The 21,036-nt window shown below is 41.6% G+C and overlaps 1 protein-coding gene across 1 annotated transcript in view; it reads left to right on the top strand.

Moving 5' to 3' along the window:
• The window catches only part of TMEM244 (transmembrane protein 244), a 68,733-nt gene that overhangs the window by 8,135 nt on the left and 39,562 nt on the right, over positions 1-21,036 (top strand). The window contains exon 3 of the mRNA XM_073576134.1: positions 16,404-16,489. Within this exon, the coding sequence (XP_073432235.1) occupies positions 16,404-16,489 (86 nt within the window). The remainder of the gene's footprint in view (positions 1-16,403; positions 16,490-21,036) is intronic.

The following is a 21,036-nucleotide window of genomic DNA, read 5'->3' as shown; positions in this document are numbered from 1 at the left end:
TATCAGCGAAGAATGTGAGTATATTACATTATATGCCTGTCCTTTTAAATTATGTATGTGCTAATGATTTTTATTATTTTTACATGCAGTATGTCTTCAGAATCCGAGTATTCCCCATCGCGGCAGGAATTGGCGCAAGCAGACCGTGAGGTGATTATTTTCGTGCATCTGGTAAGTATATCTGCTGCTTCTCCAAATCTCTTACGTTTTTTTCAACTTTTTTAAGACATCGTCATCATCATCTTCTGCGGACGGGACTAGTGAGGGCGAAGAGCAGGAGCAGCGAAGCCAAGTCCCGGTGGTGATACGGAATGTATGTATCAAATGATTTGTAATGTTCTTTATTTTTTATCTTCTATTTTTACTCTTTTTTATGTTTCTTTTTTTGTAACTTTTTATTCAATTTAAATTTGATTATTCTAATGAATGTGTTTTGTCTAGGTTCCACAACGGGATGAAGACGTCTACCTGGATAATGAGCAGCTCATCAGCCTGGTCCAGGAGCATTCGCCGTTGTGGGACAGCCGTGACCGGCTGCACAAGGACATTGTGGTGACCCGGCGGCTATGGAATGAGGTGGCCGCAGCGTTGATGGATGGCTGGGACAGCGCCACAGCATCCTCCAAAAAGGCGTTTAGTGAGTATTTCCCTGCTCTGTATTGTGCCGCAGTGACTGTTGTCCTTGACGGCACTGTTGGGTTTCGTGCTAGGCATATTCTAGCAGGAAACCCAACAGTGTCATTGGGGTCTACAGTGACTGCTTTGAGTATTGTATTGCTACATTGTGCTGCAGTGACTGTTGTCCTTGACGGCACTGTTGGGTTTCGTGCTAGGTGTATTCTAGCAGGAAACCCAACAGTGTCATCGGGGTCTACAGTGACTGCTTTGAGTATTGTATTGCTACATTGTGCCTCAGTGACTGTTGTCCTTGACGGCACTGTTGGGTTTCGTGCTAGGTGTATTCTAGCAGGAAACCCAACAGTGTCATCGGGGTCTACAGTGACTGCTTTGAGTATTGTATTGCTACATTGTGCCGCAGTGACTGTTGTCCTTGACGGCACTGTTGGGTTTCGTGCTAGGTGTATTCTAGCTGGAAACCCAACAGTGTCATCGGGGTCTACAGTGACTGCTTTGAGTATTGTATTGCTACATTGTGCCGCAGTGACTGTTGTCCTTGATGGCACTGTTGGGTTTCGTGCTAGGTGTATTCTAGCAGGAAACCCAACAGTGTCATCGGGGTCTACAGTGACTGCTTTGAGTATTGTATTGCTATATTGTGCCGCAGTGACTGTTGTCCTTGACGGCACTGTTTTTTTTTTAAAAACAGTGGACAAAGTCCGAACACGTTGGCGTTCGATCAAGGACCGCTTCAACAGTGATGTTCGTGCTGAGGGCCAGGTTCGCAGTGGATCTGCGTCAAGGACCAGAACTAAATACCGTCACTATCACGCGTTGCAGTTCCTAAGACCGGTCCTTGCCACGAGATCGTAAGTATTATAAATTTTGGGTTTTTATTTTTATTAATCTGTGTTTTTCTAATCCACAGCTGATGCTTCTTGTAAAGGCATGGTAGTAATGATTTTCCTTTCTTCCACAGCACCTGGAGCAGCACCCTGCAACCTGGCCCTGGAGCGGTCCTTCCTCGGACGTCCTCTGACCCGTCCCAGCCATCCGACAGCCAGGAAGCACCTTGCAGGTCAGACACACACACAGCTGGTGACCAGGAAGCTGGGCCATCAGGTGTTCCCCTGTCCCAGGTCTCTGCCACTGGTTATGCGGGCACTACCCGCCAGCGGCAGAGGGCCTTGGACAGGAATGTCTTGACCGAGTTTATGCATTTGAGCGAGGCCTTTAATTCCAGCCTCAAGTCACTGTCCGACAGAGTTGAAAGCGGTTTTGCACTCATGGAACGTGGTTTTAACCACTTTGAACACCGCTTCAATTCTGTAGAACAGCGCCTTGACCGTCTGGAGGCCGACCTCAACAGACCAGCACACCATTTTTTTAGTAAGATTGAAAAGGGCATGGCGGAACACCTTAGTCCTGAGCAACAGCTGAATGTGCTGCAGGCCTGCAACAATGCTTTCTTGCAGGCTATGCAGCATAATCGGTATGGTCAGCAGTCAGTGGTGTCATTTCCACCTGTGCCACCATTGACTCGCTTCACCTCACTACCGACTTGTGCTGCATACCACTGCACGGACACCTCTATTCAAAGCCAGGACACCCACTGTTACACCACCACAAGTCTGAGTGCAGCTGGTCACTTCACCGACACCACCATGGCAAGCGCTGCTCCTGTCTGGAGCACCACCGCCACTCCCATGCATGCGTGGAGCTCAGCCACCACTAGGCAAACATGGAACAGCCCTGCCGCTACAACAACATGTAGTAGCCCTGCCACCACCACTCTGCAAACCTGGACCATCACTGCCGCCACCAGTCCTCCTGCAAGGACGAGCACTGCCAACGAAGAGCAGCAGCAGCAGCCACCTCAGCAGCAGCAGCAGCAGCAGCCACCTCAGCAGCAGCAGCAGCCACCTCAGCAGCAGCAGCAACCACCTCAGCAGCAGCAGCAGCCACCTCAGCAGCAGCAGCAGCCACCTCAGCAGCAGCCGCCACCTCAGCAGCAGCAGCAGCCACCTCAGCAGCAGCAGCAGCCACACCAGCAGACAGGGGACCTACACTCAATATTTGCCCCTAGTTCAAGGCGAAATCTATCAAGGCGGGCATTGGGCCAAAGTCGGTCCAGGCACACAAGCCTACGGCGACATGCCATTACAACTAATGTACCTGAACAGATTTCCTCTCCTCCAAGTGTTCCTAGTTTAATTCCCTTAACTGGACTACCTTCCCCCACAAGTTTTGTTGCCCCTTCCCCTCAAACACCGTCTTCAACTGCAAGTGTTGCATATTCCCTGCACACCCCCAAATTGAAACCATCTGCCCCCAAACGCCGTAAAAAATAATTTTTTGGTTTATTTTTGTGATTAAAAATAAATTTACATTTGTGGTTCACCATTACAAAGTTTCATTAATGTTGTTTGCGCCGCTCACACACACTGATGGGTAAATACATGTTAAAAACCAACCCAAGGCCTAGTATAGTCATATGTGAAATAACACGGACTAGTATAGTCATACCAAGGCCTAGTGTAATAACTCGAGTTTTACCAACTTGGATCTGGTTTCATGAAAAACAAACTGTTGAAACTTGTCTAAAAAATAAGTTTCTTTCTAGTTTCACCAGTTTGTTTTTTGTGAAACAAGATGCTAGTTGTTAAAAATCGAGTTATTACAGTAGGCCTTGGTATGACTATACTAGGCCGTGGTATTTCACATATTACTATACTACTAGCCCCAAGGCCTACTATACTCATATTTGAAATACCACGGCCTAGTGTAGTCATTCCAAGGCCTAGTGTAATAACTCTAGTTTTACCAACTAGAATCTGGTTTCATGAAAAACAAACTGTTGAAACTTGTCTAAAAAATAAGTTTCTTTCTAGTTTCACCAGTTTGTTTTTTGTGAAACAAGATGCTAGTTGTTAAAAATCGAGTTATTACAGTAGGCCTTGGTATGACTATACTAGGCCGTGGTATTTCACATATTACTATACTACTAGCCCCAAGGCCTACTATACTCATATTTGAAATACCACGGCCTAGTGTAGTCATTACAAGGCCTAGTGTAATAACTCTAGTTTTACCAACTAGAATCTGGTTTCATGAAAAACAAACTGTTGAAACTTGTCAAGTTTCACCAGTTTGTTTTTCGTGAAACAAGATCCTAGTTGGTAAAAATCGAGTAGGCCTTGGTATGACTATACTAGGCCGTGGTATTTCACATATGACTATACTAGTAGGCCCAAGGCCTACTATACTCATATTTGAAATACCACGGCCTAGTATAGTCATTCCAAGGCCTAGTGTAATAACTTGTAAGTTGGAATGGAGCAGATTACATTCATCCACTCAATGCTGACTTGTATTCCCCATTGACATTCATTGGGGTTGGGTTTTGAGGGTTGTGTTTTGAGAAAATCACATACTTTTTTTTCAACTAGTTGCACAATTTTCTCTTGAAAAAAATTGGTTTCCTGATTCATGGCCTGCAGCTTTGCTCGTTCCAATATATTTCACGCAGACTAGCAATGCTGCATTTTAACTCATATGTGTATTTACCTGCCCAGGTGTGTGAACATCAAAAAATTCAGTTATACATGGGAAGTTTTTTATTTAATTGGAGTTTAAAAAATATAGTGCACTCAGTAATGGTATCAAATAAGGTTTTTTATTACCATAAACAAACAAAAACATTACACCATTTCATCTTGCCAGTGCACCCGTCCTACATCAGAAATAAAGTAGGCCGCAAATTGGTCCCTCATTTGGCCAACTTCAACGGATGACCTGAGAGTGTGCTGAGTGAATTCAGGCAATGGGTTAGGAGCATCATCGTCCAGTTCAAAGGTCGGGTGCTCTTTAGCCATCACAAAGTTATGTAGAACCACACAGGCCTTCACCACCTCATCGACTGTTTCAAGTTTAAGATTAATGGCCGTGTCCAGAATTCGCCATCTGGAGACAAGAATCCCAAAAGCACACTCGACAGTTCTTCTGGCCCTGGTCAGCCTGTAATTAAATATTGTTTTGGTGTGGTCCAAGTCCCGGCTGGAGTAGGGTTTCAGTAAGTTTCCGCACATTTGAAAAGCCTCATCGCCAACCATTACAAAGGGCAGTGGCGGAGCTTCGGTGTGAGGAAGAGGCCGTGGCATAGGGAAATTAAATTGGTTGCCATACAACCTCCGGCCCATGTCTGAGTTTTTAAAAGCCTGTGAGTCATTACCACGGCCAAATGCTCCAATGTCCACTGCTACAAACATACATCCGGCATCCGCAATCGCCATGAGTACTATTGAAAAGTACTTTTTGTAATTATAGTACTCAGATCCCATTCTTTGGGGTTTGATGATCCGTATGTGTTTACCATCAACAGCTCCCAAACAGTTGGGAAAATTGCATACTGTCCAGAATTTATCAGCAATTTCCATCCACTTTTCAGCGGTGGGCAGGGGCATAAATTCTGGACAAAGAACATTCCAGAGAGCCCGGCAGGTGTCAGCAACAATTCCAGACAAGGTAGAGATTCCAATACGGTACTGGAAGTGTAGTGAAGATAGGGTTTCTCCAGTCGCCAGGAATCTGTGAACAGACAAAGAAGTAAAATTAATATTTATGTATATTATTTTAAAAAACTATAAAATAAAATATTAGTACATTCACGAAAACTAATAACCAAGGTTTTGAATACTAAATTTAAAAAAAAAACATCAGACCGCACCCCTTGGTTTTTAAAACATACCGTAATGTCACCAGTAGCCGTTCCTCAGGAGGAATCGCACGACGGAGCTGTGTGTCCTGTCTCCGGATGGATTGTTGGACACGAGCAAGCAAATCCATGAAACTTTCGTGGGACATCCGGATATAATCTGTAAATTTCTCCGGGTTTGACTGGAGCTCGCTGTAGAGGGTGTGGTATGCCCCACGGCTCTCCCGGAGTTCAACAATCGGATGTATCCACATACGCCGCCGTCTTCGCTGCCTCTCTCTCTTCCTTTGTTCATGGCAAGCAACTGCATACGCCTGAGCCATCGCGATGTCCAAATCCAAGTTGAAGTGAAAACTCTTCCAGCGCAGATCCATGGTCACGAGAAGAATCAAGCAAATGTGAAGAATACTGTAGACAGGGTCTATATATTAACATACCACACCCACAATGAAGTCCCATTGGTCTTGTGTGTTGTTGAATGGTTGTTTTTTCTTTTTTGTGGGGTTTTTCCAAAATCTGTAAAAAAACGCAAACGCACAAAAAACGCATACAAACGCACAAAAACGCTGCGTTTTTTTCCAGCATGTGCATAAAAATGCTTGAAAAAAACGCAGCGTTTGTATGCATTTGTATGCGTTTTTTTAATGCGTTTTTTTGCGGGAAAAACGCGCTGCAAAAAGAAGCAAGTGTGAAACTAGCCTAATAAAGTTAAAAAAAAGTGTAAAAATAATTTTTAAAAAATCGCTAAATAAATAAAAAAAAAATATTCCCTAATAAATTCATTTTTTGGAAATAAAAAAAAAAACAATAAAAGTGCACATATTTGGTATCGCCGCGTCCGTAACGACCCACCCTATAAAACTATGCCATTAGTTAACCTCTTTAGCAAACCACTTAAAAAATAAAAATAAAAAACGAAGCAAAAAATAATGATTTATTATCATACTGCTGAACAAAAAGTGCAATAACGCGCTATCAAAAAGACGCATATAAATATCCATAGTACCACTAAAAACATCATCTTGTCCCGCAAAAAACGAGGTGCCACACAGTGTCATCAGCAAAAAATTAAAAAAGATATAGCTCGCAGAATAAAGTGATGCAAAAATAATTACCGTATTTTTTATATAAAATTGTTTTCATTGCATAAAAGCGTTAAAACATAAAAAAAGCCATAAATGAGGTATCGCTGAAACTGTACTGACCCGAAGAATAAAACCGCTTTATAAATTTTACCGCACGCGGAACGGTGTAAACGCAACCCCAAAAGAAATTCATGAAAAGCTGGTTTTCGTTCATTCTGCATCACAAAAATCAGAATAAAAAGTGATCAAAAGGTGCCACGTGCCCGTAAATGATTCCAATAAAAACGTCAACTCGTCCCGCAAAAAATAAGACCTCACATGACTCAGTGGGTCAAAATATGGAAAAATTATAGCTCTCAATATGTGGTGATGCAAAAACTATTTTTACAATAAAAAGCGTCTTTTAGCGTGTGACAGCTGCCAAATATAAAAACCGCCATAAATAGTAAAACCCCACGTTATCACCCCCTTAGTTAGGGAAAAATGATAAAATAAAAAAAAGTATTTATTTCCATTTTCCCATTAGGGTTAGGGTTAGGGTTACGGCTAGGGCTAGGGCTAAGGCTAGGTTTAGGGCTGAGATTAGGGTTAGGGGTGTGTTGGGGTTAGGGTTGGAGTTAGAATTGGGGGGTTTCCACTGTTTGGGCACATCAGGTGCTCTCCAAACGCAACATGGCATCTGATCTCAATTCCAGCCAATTCTGCGTTGAAAAAGTCAAATGGTGCTCTTTCCCTTCCAAGCTCTGCCATGCGCCCAAGCAGTGTTTTACCCCCACATATGGGGTATCAGTCTACTCAGGACAAATTGCAAAACAACTTTTGGTGTCCAATTTCTCCTTTTACCCTTAGGAAAATAAAAAATTGGGGGCAAAAATATCATTTTTGCGGAAAAAAATATGATTTTTTTATTTTCACGCCCGGGCATTATAAATTTCTGTGAAGCACTTGGGGGTTCAAAGTGCTCACCACATATCTAGATAAGTTCCTTAGGGAGTCTAGTTTCCAAAATGGTGTCATTTCGGGGGGTTTCCACTGTTTAGGTACATCAAGGGCTCTCCAAAGGCAACATGACACCCGCAAACCATTTCATCAAAGTCTGCATTCCAAAACGTCACTACTTCCCTTCCGAGCCCTGATGTGTGCCCATACAGTAGTTTTCTCCCACATATGAGGTATCAGCTTACTTAGGACAAATTGGACAACAACTTTTGGGGTCCAATTTCTCCTGGTACCCTTGGGAAAATAAAAAAAATCGGGGACTAAATGATCATGTTTGTGGAAAAAATACGATTTTTTTATTTTCATGGCCGGGCATTATAAACTTCTGTGAAGCACTGGGGGGGGTTCAAAGTGCTTACCACACATCTAGATAAGTTCCTTGGGGGGTCTAGTTTCCAAAATGGTGTCATTTGTGGGGAGTTTCCGCTGTTTTGGTACATCAGGGGCTTTCCAAACGCGACATGGTGTCCGATCTCAATTCCAGCCAAAAACGTAAAATGGCACTGCTTCCCTTCCGAGCTCTGCCATGCGCCCAAATAGTTGTTTACACCTACATATGGGGTAACAGCGTACTCAGGACAAATTGCACAATAACTTTTAGGGTCATGTTACCTTTGGAAAAATAAGAATTGAGGGTGAAAAGATCATTTTTTGGAAAAAATATGATTTTTTATTGTATGGCTGTACGTTATAAACTTCTGTGAAGCCCTTGGGGGTTCAAAGTTCTCAACACACATCTAGATAAGATCCATGTGGGGTCTAGTTTCCAAAATGGTGTCATTTGTGGGGGGTTTCCACTGTTTTGGTACATCAGGGGCTTTCCAAACGCGACATGGTGTCCGATCTCAAGTCCAGCCAAAAAAGTCAAATGGCGCTACTTCCCTTCCGAGCTCTGCCATGCACCAAAATAGTCATTTACACCCACATATGGGGTATCAGCGAACTCAGGACAAATTGCACAATAACTTTTAGGGTCCTGTTACCTCTGGGAAAATAAAAATTGGGGATGAAAAGATCATTTTGTGGAAAAAATATGATTTTTTAATTGTACTGCTGTACGTTATAAACTTCTGAGAAGCCCTTATGGGTTCAAAGTTCTCACCACATATCTAGATAAGTTCTTTGGGGGGTCTATTTTCCAAAATGGGGACATGTGTGGGGGGTTTCCACTGTTTAGGTACATCAAGGGCTCTCCAAACGTGACATGGCGTACGATAAGAATTCCAGCCACTTTTGCATTGAAAAAGTCAAACGGCGCTCTTTCCCTTCTGAGCTCTGCCATGCACCGAAACAGTGGTTTTCCCCCACATATCAGGTATCAGCATACTCAGGACAAATTGCACAATAACTTTTGCAGTCCAATTTCTCCTGTTACCCTTGGTAAAATAAAAAAAAATTGAACCTGAAGTATTTTTTTTGTGAAAAAAGTAAATGTTCATTTTTTTTTAATATTTAAAAAACTCCTGTGAAGCACCTGAAGGGTTAATAAACTTCTTGAATGCTTGTTTCACCTGCATGGAGAGCTCCTTTGACCGCTTGTTTCCTTCACAGCAAAACCTTCCAAATGCAAGCACCACACCTCAAATCAACTCCAGGTCTTTTATCTGCTTAATTGAGAATGACATAATGAAGGGATTGCCCACACCTGTCCATGAAATAGCCTTGGAGTCAATTGTCCAATTACTTTTGGTCCCTTTAAAAACAGGGTGGCACATGTTAACCCCTTTCCTTCATTGGACGTAATATTCCGTCCATGTGCCCTGGGCCCTAATTACCATGGACGGAATATTACGTCATAGCGATAAGCGGCGCCCACGTGGTGAGCGCCGCTTATCGCGGCCGGGTGTCAGCTGATTATCATAGCTGACACCCGGCACAATGTGTCAGGGGCGGTCACGGACTGCCCCCGACACGTTAACCCCTTGTACACTGCGATCAAACACGATCGCGGTGCACCGGGGGTTAAAGGGAAGCATCGGCAGGGAGGGGGCTCCTCCGTGCTTCCCTGAGCCCCCCACAGCAGCGCAATGTGCAGCGCTGCTGTGGGGGTCTCCTTTCCTGCAGGTCTCCGGATCCAATATGGCGGCGGGGACCTCCAGGGGCCTGCAGGAAGCTGGCTTCCTCGGTGCCTGCAAAGCGCAGGCAAGGAGGAAACCTGCACACTGCCTGTGACAGATTGCTGATCTGTCACAGTGATCTGTGATGTGACAGATCAGCAATCTGTCACAGGACAGTTATGTCCCCTCTGGGACATTGTAATAAAGTAAAAAAAAAAAAAGTGTAAAAATAATTTTAAAAAAAATCACTAAATAAATTCAAGAAAAAAAAATATTCCCCAATAAAATCATTTTTTGGAAATAAAAAAAAAAACAATAAAAGTACACATATTTGGTATCGCTGCGTCCGTAATGACCCGCCCTATAAAACTGTCCCATTAGTTAACCCCTTAAGCGAACCCCTTAAAAAATAAAAATAAAAAACGATGCAAAAAATAATGATTTATTACTAGAGTTGAGCGATACCGTCCGATACTTCAAAGTATCGTATCGGATGGTATCGGCCGATCTTTAAAAAAAGTATCGGTATCGCCGATTCCGATACCGGAAGTCCCATTCAAGTCTATGGGACTTCCGGTATCGGAATAAGAAAAACCCTTTCCTGCCCTTGTACAGCCTCTCTGGGGTCTGTACGGGCCTTTCGGGGGGCTGTGCCGGCCTGCCAGGGGGTCTGTGCAGGCTCCGGTGGTCTGTGCCGGCCTGCCGGTGGTCTGTGCAGGCTCCGGGGGGCTGTGCCGGCCTGCCGGGGGGCTGTGCCGGCCTGCCGGGGGGCTGTGCCGGCCTGCCGGGGGGCTGTGCAGGCTCCGGGGGGCTGTGCCGGCCTGCCGGGGGGCTGTGCCGGCCTGCCGGTGGTCTGTGCAGGCTCCGGGGGTCTGTGCAGGCATCGTCCGATGGGACTACAAGTCCCATCGGGCGATGCCTGCTACCATGACAGTGATTGACACATTAGCCAATGATGGGACAGTAGTAGTCCCATCATCCGGCTAATGTGTTAAATGTAAAAAAAAAAAAAAAAAAATTACATGCTACATACATACAACATGCATACTACATACATGCTACATTCATACTACATACTACATACATGCTACATTCATACTACATGCAACATACATACTACATATATACTACATGCATGCTACATACATACTGCATGCTACATACATACCACATATATACTACATACATACTACATGCATGCTACATGCATGCTACATGCTACATACATAACACATATATACTACATGCATGCTACATACATACTACATGCTACATACTACATATATACTACATGCATGCTACATACTACATGCTACATACATACTACATATATACTACATGCATGCTACATACATACTGCATGCTACATGCATGCTACATACATACTACATACATACTACATGCTACATGCATGCTACATACATACCACATACATAACACATATATACTACATGCATGCTACATACATACTACATGCTACATACATACCATATACATACTACATGCATGCTACGTACATACTACATGCATGCTACATATATACTACATGCATGCTACATACATACTACATGCTACATACATACTACATATATACTACATGCTACATACATACTACATGCTACATACATACTACATATATACTACATGCATGCTACATACATACTGCATGCTACATGCATGCTACATACATACTACATACATACTACATGCTACATACATACCACATATATACTACATACATACAATACATTCATACAATACATACATAGACATACAGTACATATAACATAGAGTAACATACTTACCAATACTTGTCACATTGTTCCCCGAAGCCATTGTCTTTCCGGAATAAATATTAACATAACAAACCACAAAAATACTCACCCACGATCCGAAGCAGTCCACGAGTGTGTCCCACGACGATCTTGGGTAGAGAACTGCAGCATCAGATGATGCTGCCGTTCTCTACGGGCTGCAGGAATCCAATGACGGAAGGTAGGTATCCTTCCGCACTGTATTCCTCCGCCACTTAAAAAAAAAAAAGTCCCTAGTCTCACTTTATGCCATTGCTGTGTGGGAATTTCCCACGCAGCAATGGCATAAAGTGAGACTAGGGACTTTTTTTTTTTTTAAGTGGCGGAGGAATACAGTGCGGAAGGATACCTACCTTCCGTCATTGGATTCCTGCAGCCCGTAGAGAACGGCAGCATCATCTGATGCTGCAGTTCTCTACCCAAGATCGTCGTGGGACACACTCGTGGACTGCTTCGGATCGTGGGTGAGTATTTTTGTGGTTTGTTATGTTAATATTTATTCCGGAAAGACAATGGCTTCGGGGAACAATGTGACAAGTATTGGTAAGTATGTTACTCTATGTTATATGTACTGTATGTCTATGTATGTATTGTATGTATGTAGTATATATGTGGTATGTATGTAGTATGTATGTAGCATGCATGTAGTATATATGTAGTATGTATGTAGCATGCATGTAGTATATATGTAGCATGTATGTAGTATGTATGTGGTATGTATGTAGCATGTAGTATGTATGTAGCATGCATGTAGCATGCATGTAGTATGTATGTAGTATGTATGTAGCATGCATGTAGTATGTATGTAGTATGTATGTAGTATGTATGTAGCATGCAGTATGTATGTAGCATGTATGTAGTATGTATGTAGTATATATGTAGCATGCATGTAGTATGTATGTAGCATGCAGTATGTATGTAGCATGTATGTAGTATATATGTAGTATGTATGTAGCATGCATGTAGTATGTATGTAGCATGTAGTATATATGTAGCATGTAGTATATATGTAGTATGCATGTAGCATGCATGTAGTATGTATGTAGTATGTATGTAGTATGTATGTAGCATGCAGTATGTATGTAGCATGTATGTAGTATGTATGTAGTATATATGTAGTATGTATGTAGCATGCATGTAGTATGTATGTAGCATGTAGTATGTATGTAGCATGCATGTAGCATGCAGTATGTATGTAGTATGTATGTAGTATATATGTAGTATGTATGTAGCATGTAGTATGTATGTAGCATGCATGTAGTATGTATGTAGTATTTTTTTTTTTTTTTTTTTTTTTTTTTAACATTTAACACATTAGCCGGATGATGGGACTACTACTGTCCCATCATTGGCTAATGTGTCAATCACTGTCATGGTAGCAGGCATCGCCCGATGGGACTTGTAGTCCCATCGGACGATGCTTGCACAGACCCCCGGACATCAGCACAGCCCCCCGGCAGGCCGGCACAGCCCCCCGGCAGGCCGGTACAGACCCCCACAGGGTGCACAGACCACCGGCAGGCCGGCACAGCCCCCCGGCAGGCCGGCAGAGACCCCGGGCAGTCCACACAGCCCCCCGGCAGGCCGGCACAGCCCCCCGGCAGGCCGGCAGAGACCCCCGGAAGGCCCGAAATGACGGCGCATCATGATGCGCACACACCGCGCATCATGATGACGTCAGGCCGTCAATCAACTGAACTTCCGATTCCGATGCCGAATTCCGATATTGAAAAAATATCGGAAGTCGGTATCGGAATTCCGATACAGCAAGTATCGGCCGATACCCGATACTTGCGGTATCGGAATGCTCAACACTATTTATTACCATACCGCCAAGCAAAAAGTGCAATAACGCGTGATCAAAAAGACGCATATAAATATCCATAGTACCGCTGAAAATGTCATCTTGTCCCGCAAAAAACGAGCGATGACACAGCATCATCAGCGAAAAAATAAAAAAGTTATAGCTCGCAGAATAAAGCGATGCAAAAATAATTATTTTTTATATAAAATTGTTTTCATTGCATAAAAGCGCCAAAACATAAAAAAATGACATAAGTGGGGTATCCACTTGGTAAAATAAAAAAATTGAACCTGAAGTATTTTTTTGTGAAAAAAAGTTAAATGTTCATTTTTTTTTAAATATTCAAATAATTCCTGTGAAGCACTTGAAGGGTTAATAAACTCCTTGAATGTGGTTTTGAGCACCTTAAGGGGTGCAGTTTTTAGAATGTTGTCACTTTTGGGTATTTTCTATTATATAGACCCCTCAAAGTGGCTTCAGATGTGATGTGGTCCGTAAAAATAAAATGGTGTTGCAAAAATGAGAAATCGCTGGTCAACTTTTAACCCTTATAACTTCCTAACAAAAAAAAATTTTGGTTCCAAAATTGTGCTGATGTAAAGTAAACATGTGGGAAATGTTACTTATTAAGTTTTTTGTGTGCCGTATCTCTGTGATTTAAGGGCATAAAAATTCAAAGGTGGAAAATTGCGAAATTTTCAAAATTTTCGCCAAATTTCCATTTTTTTCACAAATAAATGCAAGTTATATGAATGAAATTTTACCACTAACATGAAGTACAATATGTCACGAGAAAACAATGTCAGAATCACCGGGATCCATGGAAGCGTTTTAGAGTTATGGCCTCATAAAAGGACAGTGGTCAAAATTGTAAAAATTGGCCCGGTAGTAAACGTTCAAACCACCCTTGGTAGTGAAGGGGTTAAGGAGCTGAAACACCTAAACCCTTCATCCAATTTTAATGTGGATACCCTCAAATGAAAGCTGAAAGTCTGATCTTCAACTGCATCTGAATTGTTTTGTTTAAAATTCATTGTGGTATTGTCTAGAACCAAAATTAGAAAAATGTTGTCTCTGTCCAAACATATATGGGCCTAACTGTATATATATATGCCTTTTTTATGTCACTTTAGTTTGGTAAATATTATCTCCATTTCCTCCAGTGCCCCAGTGTAACAGGTGTCTTTAGATCCAAGGAATAGACTTATGGTAGGTTGGACTCAATGGAGAAACCAGCCAACAGAAAATGATGATAATATTGGATGCTTTTGGTGTCAGATTGAAATAATGTAGCCCTTGCAAGTCATAGCTTTAATTATGCTTAATATTGGGATGTATTCTAATAATGATTATCTGAAATATATTCTTAAAACTAAGTAATCATTTATTCTCATTCTACTCTTTGCGGATAATATTTCTCCACACAGAGTAACTTGTAAAACTCACAGGCCATTCCTTTACAGATTATCCTTCCAGATGGTCTAAGTCTTTGCTGACTTCAATCCTACTAAGCTGCCAAGATACATATTATTCTGTGTTACATCAACTAACATGATGTTCACGACTTTCTGTACCTGCTTCCAAAGCTATCCTTTACAATGTAGTAAGTCCTGATGGCACTCAAGATCAAATTATCGGAGACAAAGGTAAAATAAATCCAAGGTTTATGCTACAACAATTTGCATCATTATGTACATTAATGTAGAATACACAGCTACTAGCATTGAGAATTTGGACTTTGTGATTATGAAGTTGACTCTGCATACAGCATGTAAACTAAAGGCTGATGAATATTTATGATCCTGATGATTTTATTGTTGTTTTTAGAGCACTCATAACTAATAGTTAAGGTTTTATAATTGTTCGAAATGTACGTTTTTCTCTACAGTTTCTGTATTTTGTCGCATTAGTTTCTTAAACTGCGGTTCATATTATGTTTCTTCTACATTAATCTGAAAATTCTTTGCAAAAGTTCTTGACCCTCTTTATTATTTTTCTTTCGTGATGAAAGCATCCACTCTGTGCTATTCCTTTTTGTTGCTCATGTCGATTTTTATTAACATTTTAAGGTTATCTAAGTATGGCTGTTCAACTTTTGTGCTTATTTATGGTGCAATTTTCAGTTACAATCTAGCCCTTTAAAAAAAGTTCACATTTTTAATTTTAGGCTTTCATATTTCTTTTCTTTTATGTTACATATGTTACTCAGCTATAATTCTCCAATGTTTACTTACTGATTGTCATCCCAAATGCAAAACTACCAAGTTTCCGAAATGCATTAGGGTAGGTCCCAGATCTCTAGTACTGTGTGCCTGATAAAAATGTCCTCTCGCCAAAGCAGAGAGGATTGTTGCTGCTCACAAATTATCAGTACTTTGTAATAAGCCTAGCAATATCAAGGACATAGTGCTCCTAACAAATATTGTTATGAACTATTTCAACACTACATGGTTCTGTTTGGCTCTATTAAAGAGGAATTGTCATCAGGATTATCTATGTTTAACTAAAGGTATGGGCATAAAGGCGCTGTTATACTGACTTAATAGATACCTTCAGTTAGTTTGTTAAAGCATCATTAGAAATTGAGACGGGATTGTGAGGCAGGACTGCAGGTAGAGTATTTGGGTTTGGCATGGCCCCTCCGCTGCCTATGGTGTCTTTATCTTTTTCCTCATTTAAATTTTGTGCTGGTGTTATCCTAGCTGAGGGCAGCGCTTGCGAAGATTGATCTGGTGGCGGGTTTAGGAAAACGGCAACTGTGGCGACGCATGTACTGATCAACGCCCATCAGTTTTGAGTAAAACGCCGCCATGGCGCAGCATGCACAGAATGATATCTCAGCTCGTCACTAAGCAGAGATCTAAATCTACTCCTTCGGCATCATTTTCATGAAGCTTGCCACCAGAGCAATTTGCACAAGTGCTGCTAGGCAGTGCAAAATTTACATGAGAAAAAAGATAAAGATACCAGAGGCAGCGGAGAGGCAATGTTAGAGTCAAAAACCCTACCCACAGTCCCACCCTGATACACCAAGAGTTTAGGAATCTAAATCTTCTTAAATATAGTACAGTCCTCAAATGAAAAAAAGCAATTGTATAGTTTATATCCTGCTTGTCTATAACTGAGGTTTTCACAGCAAAAGTTCTATTACAGAGTATATTTTTTAATTATATCAACCAATCAGAAAGATAGATTTACTTTTTCTTAATAAGCTGAACAACTTAAATATGGATGATTAGTTAATATATGATCAAATGCAAATGAAGTCCAATATCTGTATGTGTTTTTAATACAAATAATTTATTTCCTCAGGTTGTCTTACAGAATTTGGTTATTTGCACTCTTGTATTTTACACAGTGCTATACTTAGCCCACATAATTTGCTTCATAATATTAAGGTAAGCACCATAACTAAAAGAATAATTATTATGTTTAATTCACTGAGAACATTTCTTCAATTGGGACCCAACAAAACAATGCAGCTTGTTAATAAAGTCTCACAAGAAAAAGTAGATTGAGAGAGAGCTTCTTGGGGGAAGCAAGTGTTTTCACCAAATTTTTTGGCACAAAAGTTTTGAAAATTCACATTTTAGTTGTTTAAAAGTGAGGTCAAATTCATGACGAGTGGCGGCATTCACTACACCACGAATCTTACTCCTGCAGATTACCCCTGCTGGAGTAAGGTTTTTGGTGGGGTGCACAAAGTGGCCATTATGAAGCTCGCTGATTTACTTAGAGGTGTGATTTTTTTCAAACTTCTAGATGTTGATTGATCAAACATTTTATGCCAGAAAACTATGTAAAAACTTGGAAAAATAACAAAAGTTTTGCACAACAAGCAATTGTGCAAAAAGTTTTTTGCAACTTTTCTCATTTTTTTCACAATGACTAAGCCTCCATGTGTGACATGTTTGCGCTGTTTTGAATATTCCATCAATATGGCCAGCACTGTTGACACAGCCATGATTGTCACTATACCTCTTATATGCCTGCTGGAAAAAACAATTCAGGCCATGATTTATGTGGTGGTGGAAGAAGAGGAGCAGGAGGAGGAACAGAGTCCATTTACATCACTATCAGGACTGTCTTCCACACATGGCTCGGAGCTAGGGTTACTGTCCCCATATCAGCCAGGTACCTAACTATACATTCAGGGGATAATTTTGGATGATTATGATGAGGAGGACCAGTGGCAAAAAGACCGTTAGCACAGTTGGTAGGGAAGGCGCACAAGAAGGTTCCCAAACCCTTAGAAATTCTAAAGATTACTTGGCACATTAAAGTGGTTGAAGTGAAGAAAATTTAATGTAATCCAAAATACATACAGTAATCACAAGCGTTTCGGTAATCAAGACCTTCATCAGTGTACTATATAGCATAGTAGATAATCGTGAGAAACTCACATCCCTGAGAAAAATGCTCTATCAGATAGAGAGGTATATCAGGTATAATAGTTTGCCAGTAATCATAGAGCTGGCTTATCAGAAAAAATTAAGTGAGGGGTGTCCTGGACCCGGTATCCACTGTTTGTCAAATGTATGTGACTACTGTGTGTATTTTGGATTACATTAAATTTTCTTCACTTCAACCACTTTAGTGTGCCAAGTAATCTTTATGATGAGGAGGAGGCAGGAAGGAGGAAAAACTATTTTCACAGCAGGGTGGCACTCAGATCAGCTCACAGTCATCACTGGAGCGAGGTGGGGGGAATACAGAGTATTCATCCCACCGAGGACAGCTTGTCATTGTCTCTGTACAACCTGGCAAATACATACTGCAGTTTCTGTGGAATGACCGCCGAGTTGCCTGTATTGTTATCAGTGTAGTGCAACAATGCATGAATACAAGCACACCCTGATAGAAAACCTACTAATGGCTTTCTCACCTGACAGCGGGGGCTCAGTAGAACAACAAAGTGGAAGAGGAAGTCGCCAATGCACCTGGTATACCGCCAGCACCTCATAAGGCAGGGTTAGCATAGCCAAAATGTGGAAAAACCTTATACGCATACCACAACAACCAGCACCACCATTTGATACGGTCCATATTAGCAGGAAGCAGCGTTACAAGACTAGCTGTTCACACGTCTTCACGTACCAAAAGATGGGTCTGTCCCATTTAACTTCTTGGTCTCTAAATTTGACATATGGCCTTATCTTGCCATTTATGCTTTGGAGGTTCTGGCCTGCCTCTGTATTGCCAGAATGTGTGTTTAGCATGGCGGGGGGTATCACAGACAGGCACATCCGCCTGTCCACATCCACTGTGGCTAACCTAACATTCCTGAAAATGAACCAGTCTTGGATTCCACACAACTTGTCCATACCTTTGGATTACTAGACAACTGCAACAGCCACACCCATTTCTATTTGCCATTTGCTGAATTTGGGGGCCAAAAAACTGTGTTGGCTTCCTCCTTCTCTGCCTCTTCCACCTATACTGCCATATCTGCCTCCTCTTCCACTTTGACCTGTTTCTCCTAGTTCAAGATTATTGCTTTAGATTTCTACTTTGCTTAACATAGAGTCAGCATGCAGCTGTAGTGAGGGACAGTATTAGGCTTTGCGTGTGCACAGTTTTACAAAAACACTCTCTGTGTACTCTGCCCCCATCTCTATGATAGTACCGTGCATACCCAAAACTTTTTTGAATCTTCACTTGAGCTGGTGTGAGTCATGTGTGTGTCAAAATTTTGTTCTACTCTTAAGCAACCATGTTTGTTATAGTACTGTGGCAAAAGGCGAGGTGTATTCTTGAACACATATCTGTGGGAGTAGTTTGCCAAAAGCCGCTATGTGTACTCTGCAACCATGCCTGCGAAGGTACTGTGGGCTGTTGTCTGGATGTGAAATTTGTTATCAGCATCTGTGGGAAAATTTGGAAACATGCTCTGTGGGTGCAATTTTATCTAGGCTGCAGGTAGCAAGCTTTGCTCCAAGATCGATTCATGATCATACTACCAGCTTTTCATCGGTGGCATTTGGAACATACCCTACTGGAGCAGAAATTTTGGAACTGTGGATGTATTCTGCCCATGCTCTTTGAGTTAAATTTGTAAGCTGCTTCTGAAGGGGGTACTCTGCCTCATGGTCTGTGGGTGAAATTTGTAAACTGCTAATGTACGGGCACTCTGCCTCATGGTCTGTGGGTGAAATTTGTATGTTGCTTCTGAGGGGGTGGGTGAAATTTGTAAGCTGCATCTTAGGAGGTACTCTGCCCAATGGTCTGTGGGTGAAATTCGTAAGCTGGTTCTGAGGGGGTACTTTACCCCATGGCCTGTGAGTAAAATGTGTAAGATGATTCTTAGGGGGTACTCTTCCCCATGGTGTGAGGCTGAAATTTGTAAGCTGGTAATGTAAGGGTACTTTTCCCCATGCTCAGTGGGTGAAAAGTTTAGCTGCACTGGACGTAGCTAGTCTCAGTCTTTGTGAGGGCATTATAAAAAAAAATATGTTATTCATTTACTTCCTATATTTCCATTGATTGCTATAGTGACAGAACCCCTTTAAGTCAATTCCAAATAAGCTTTTTTGCAGGGCAATTGTCCTGCTCTTACACCCATTTAGCTTCATTTTGCGGCCCACAAGCAATCCCTACTTATCTTCTTTTTTTATATGTCTTCAGATACATCACTTGAATTTTGTTCTAGCAAAAATATAGCTCATTAACTTTTGTGATATATGTTTTATAAAATATATTAAATGTACTGGACTTTATTCTTCAATTAAAAAAAGTTTACAAAAAAAAATTAAAATTATTGAAACAATGCGTTGAACTCCAAAATGAAAAAAAAATCAGTTATCCAGAATTTCCAGTCACTGCACTTCCCTTCAAAAATACAATAAAATCAGATCAAAAATCATATATGTTCCAAAGTGATATCAATTAAAAAAAGTCAGCTCTGTGTGCAAAAGACAAGCTTCATGAATAGAAAAATAAAAGTTATGGGTCTCAGAAAAAGGCATTGCAAACAAAACTTTTTTTTTTTTTAAACTAAAGACTTTTTTATTATTAAAATAGAAAAAAGCTGGACAAGTTTAGTATTGCATTAATCATACTGACCTGAAGAGTCATCTTGCAGGATATTTTTACTGTACAATGAATGCTGTAAAAACAAAATCTAAAAAATATTGGAAGTATTAGTTTTGTTTCCAAATTTTGACACACTTGGAAATTTTTCTCCATTTGTCAGTATATTATATGGGAAAAGAAGAGAGACAGAGAAAACCTCATTGACCATAAGAACTTATACTTAAAGGGAGAGAAGGAGAGGACCCCATTGACCACAGAGTTTATAATTCACAGGTGAGAGAGAACTACTCTGACCATAAGAGTCCTGTTTCACATAGCGATGCACCAGCGATCCAGACAATGCTACGACCTGGTAGGGATCGCTAGTGCGTCGCTACATGGTCGCTAGTAAGCTGCCAAACAGGCAGAACTCTTCAATGACGCACCAGCGATCCCGACAACGATATGACCTGGAAAGGATCGCTGGTGCATTGTCACACAGCAGCTATTCTGAATGATTTCAGCCTGTGTCCCTGAGTTCTGCATCGCAGACCTGGATACCTTCACTTTCCTAGTTTCACCATCGTGGCATCCTCTGTGCCTCTCCTCGCGGTGGCTGCCCTAAGCACTTCCACCACAGTGCTTCGCCATTCAAAGTACACCGTTACTTGTTACTCTCAGACTGTCTCCGTCTGCCGTTACTGTCCTTTGGGTCACCCCCAGTGAAAGTCTCTCCTGTCAGATACTCTCTGAGGGCCCTCCGCTACCTTTCACTTCACAGCAGACCCTCCTATCTAGTGAGCTCCCCTGGCTAACTGGACCTTCTGGAACCTTCCCTCAGCCTTTATATTACCTGCCCTGGTAGCTCCGCCCACTATCACCTGACAGAGACCTCTGACCAATGACAATGACCTTGACCCATGGCAGTTACATA

Source organism: Dendrobates tinctorius, unplaced genomic scaffold (assembly GCF_039654945.1).
Source record: "Dendrobates tinctorius isolate UK_male_01 unplaced genomic scaffold, ASM3965494v1 ptg000046l, whole genome shotgun sequence".
NCBI lineage: Eukaryota > Metazoa > Chordata > Amphibia > Anura > Dendrobatidae > Dendrobates > Dendrobates tinctorius.
This window is presented reverse-complemented; position numbering and strand designations above follow the sequence as displayed.